Source organism: Nannospalax galili, unplaced genomic scaffold, assembly GCF_000622305.1.
Source record: "Nannospalax galili isolate Female #2095 unplaced genomic scaffold, S.galili_v1.0 scaffold1532, whole genome shotgun sequence".
In the NCBI taxonomy this organism is placed as follows: Eukaryota; Metazoa; Chordata; class Mammalia; order Rodentia; family Spalacidae; genus Nannospalax; species Nannospalax galili.
The window spans coordinates 759,714-762,750 of NW_008330832.1; the positions used below are offsets into that span (position 1 = coordinate 759,714).

A 3,037-nucleotide genomic window follows, 5' to 3' on the forward strand; every position below is an offset into this window, starting at 1 on the left:
GGGGCGCAAGGGAAAACCTGTCGGAAAAAGACCAAAAAAAAAAAAAAAGGTAAAGTTACTAGGTAAGAGAGCCCAGAGCATCTGTCTCTTCCTTTCTCCCTCCTCCCTTCCCTCTTTCCCTCCCTCCCTCTAGGTTCTCACTATGTAGCCCACCCTGGCCTCAATCTTCCAAGTGCTGGGATAACATGCATGCTCCACCAAATAAATGCATCTAGATTGTCTTGAATATGGTTTAAATCTGGTTTCCAATCACACACTACACTGGTCAAAATTCTGGGTCCCTATCTACTTTGAGGCACTCAAAGCCCCAAAATAAAAAGAGTTTACAATTAAAAAGAATTCAACAGTTCTTGCAAAAGATACAGCAACCACACGTGCTCGTGTACACATAGACTCTAATATGAAGTAATAGTGTTTCTTTAACATCTTTGACTAAAGACACAACCCTGTCCTGTTAGCAAAAAACAGGTGCAGTTCATCTTGTGTCTTAAATGCTATTTCCCATCCCTGAAGAAAATAAAATGAGGATAGCTTTCAGGCTGTCCACTGGATGTGGATCACATCAGAGAAATGGCATCACTTTCCCCCTCCAAGAAGAGCCCCAGTCTGCAGAGAAAATGTGAGAGGCATACACTGCCTCTCACACGAACTTCCTGGAGAAATGGCACGCTGAGTAGCTGCCAGGCTGGTGGGCCAATCATCACTTCTCCAGCTGCCTCCACCCACAGACTTAAACTCCACTTCACCAATTGCAACAGGATTCTGGGTGGGACTTCCGCTATCATTTTAGGCTTAACTACCACCATCTCACCACTGCCCGTGGGGGTGGATCAGGAAGAGAGAATTCCTCAAACTTTGAACTCAAGCTCCGTTTCCAAAGAAAGAAAAGAAGTTGGAAAACAGTGTGGCAAGTGCTAAAAAACTGAAACAGCATTTCTGATGAAAATGCAAGCCGTCGAAACTTGAGGATCAGTTATGTGCTCAGCTTTCAGTCAACTGCTGGGCCCTTAAGTGCTCCTGTGGCCCAATTTTGGCTGCAGAGCCTTCTGCCAAAGGGGCAGCAGAAGGCTGACAATGTGGAGTTCTCATTACCCACCCATCACAGCCCTCCTGAAGGTCACCCAATGGTTGCTGTACACCAAGAGCTCCTGCAAGTTCATATCTGTACCATGTGACCCTCAAACTCTCCCTAATTCTGAACTGCCTTCCCATCAAACATAAAGAATTGAATCACTTTAAAAACAGGGAGAAGTTACAGAATTAACAAAATCCCATTTCATTAAGTTTTTCAATATTGTGAAATCTAACACCAACACTTTACTATTGCCAGTTTCTCCAAACATCTTATTTTCAAACCACAGGGGCAGGGTGTACCTTCAGAATCAAGAAGCCAGAAGAGGCAGTACAAGGTCTCCCTCCCAAAGCTTTGGAGGTAGCAGCTATTTCCAGCCGCTTGTCCCCATGGCCCTGGCAATTCCCCCTGCCCCGTTACTATTTATTCTACAGGCTTCCAGGATAAACCTGTTGCTGGGAAAAGCACCCGTTAATTTCGATAGGTGGGTATATTGTTAAGTCTAGGGACAGTGAGTAGTCTGCCCACATCCAAAAGGAGGGGAGAGGCTGAGGATATTGGAGACGATGACACCATCAATCCCGAGATGTCTAGCAGGGTCGGGTGTCCTCACAAGTCTCTGGGACCCGGAGCCGACCACAGAGTGGGCAGGGACCGCTGTGGGAGGACTCAACCGAGCAAGTCCTGAAGGGCCCGACATCCATCTTGCATCTCCAGGCCCCTCTCCAGAGCCCTCAGCTGGCCATGGCCAGGCGACACGCTGTGTCCGGAGAAAGAGCCCCCGGGAAGCAGAGAAGCCTGCTCCCAAGTCGTTCTGCAGGCAGACGCACCCCAGACTCAGCGTGAGTCGGCCAGAGCTCCCCAGGACACTGGCCTAAGAGACCCCAGGCCCAACCGAGGCCCAACCAGGCCCAAGCCCGAAGGGATTACTACCCCACCCAAGGTATCCCAAGCCCAACCATAACCCGAGCACGAAGGGAACCCAGGCTCAATTCTAATACTGCCCATGGAGACCCAGGACCAATTTTGATTTCTGCCCCAAAGGACCCGGGCCCAACCCTGATCCAAAACCGTAAGGGACCCCAAGTCCAACTCTGACCCCTGCCCAGGAAACCCCATACCCAACCTTGACCCAAACCCTTAGAGACCCCAGCCCAAGGGATCCTCCCCCAGGGCCAAGATTGACCCCTGCCCAAGCGACCAGACCCAACCTTGACCCAACCCCTTAGGAATCCTAGCCCAAGAGACCCCAGGCCTAACTCTGATCCCTGCCCAAGCGACCCCAGACCCAACCTTGACCCAAACCCTTAGGGACACCAGCTCAAGAGACCCCAGGCCCAATCTTAACGCAAACCCAGAGAACCCCAGTCAAAGGGCCACTAGGCCCAACCCTGACTTGGGCGCAAAGGGACCCCAGCCCTGACCACCCCCGGCCCTGAGAGACCCTGGCCCGCCGGCCCGGCCGCACCTTGACGTGGAAGCGGATGAGCGCCAGGCGGATGCAGTGGGCCATGCAGACCGGAGGCAGGAACCAGACCTTGGGCGGTGGCGTGCCCTTGTTCTGGACATGGCTGACGATCTGCTGCGCCGTCTGGCGCTCGTTGCCCTGCCGCTTGACCCACTCGTGCAGCCGGGCCTTCTCGAGCGCGCCGTTGAAGAAGACGAAGAGCTCGATGTTGCCGCCGAAGCAGGCCTTGGCCAGCGCCGCCAGGTAGCCGAGCATGTGGTTCCACTGGCCGCCGCTCACCCAGTCGGTGTAGAAGCCACCGTACAGGCGATGCAGGCAGTTGTCGGCGTCCACCAGCAGGCGCAGCGGGGTCTGCGGGGGCCGCTGCCGCCCGCCGCCCACCAGGCTGCCCCGGGCCAGCTTCTGCAGCTCCACCGGCACCACGGCGCTCGGACAGTGCTTCTCGATGTAGTCCTGGAAGCCCTGCACGCCCATGGCGGCGGCGGGACGGGCACGCG

General features: G+C 54.2%; 1 protein-coding gene across 2 annotated transcripts in view; it reads right to left on the reverse strand.

Annotated features, from left to right (window-relative positions):
- Fam120a (family with sequence similarity 120A) overlaps window positions 1-3,031 on the reverse strand; it is a 109,094-nt gene extending 106,063 nt beyond the window's left edge. For both annotated transcript variants that reach the window (XM_008852692.2, XM_017803142.2), the window contains exon 1: window positions 2,541-3,031. In XM_008852692.2, the coding sequence (XP_008850914.1) occupies window positions 2,541-3,014 (474 nt within the window). In that variant the 5' untranslated portion in view covers window positions 3,015-3,031. The remainder of the gene's footprint in view (window positions 1-2,540) is intronic.
- Between the last annotated feature and the right edge of the window lie 6 nt (window positions 3,032-3,037).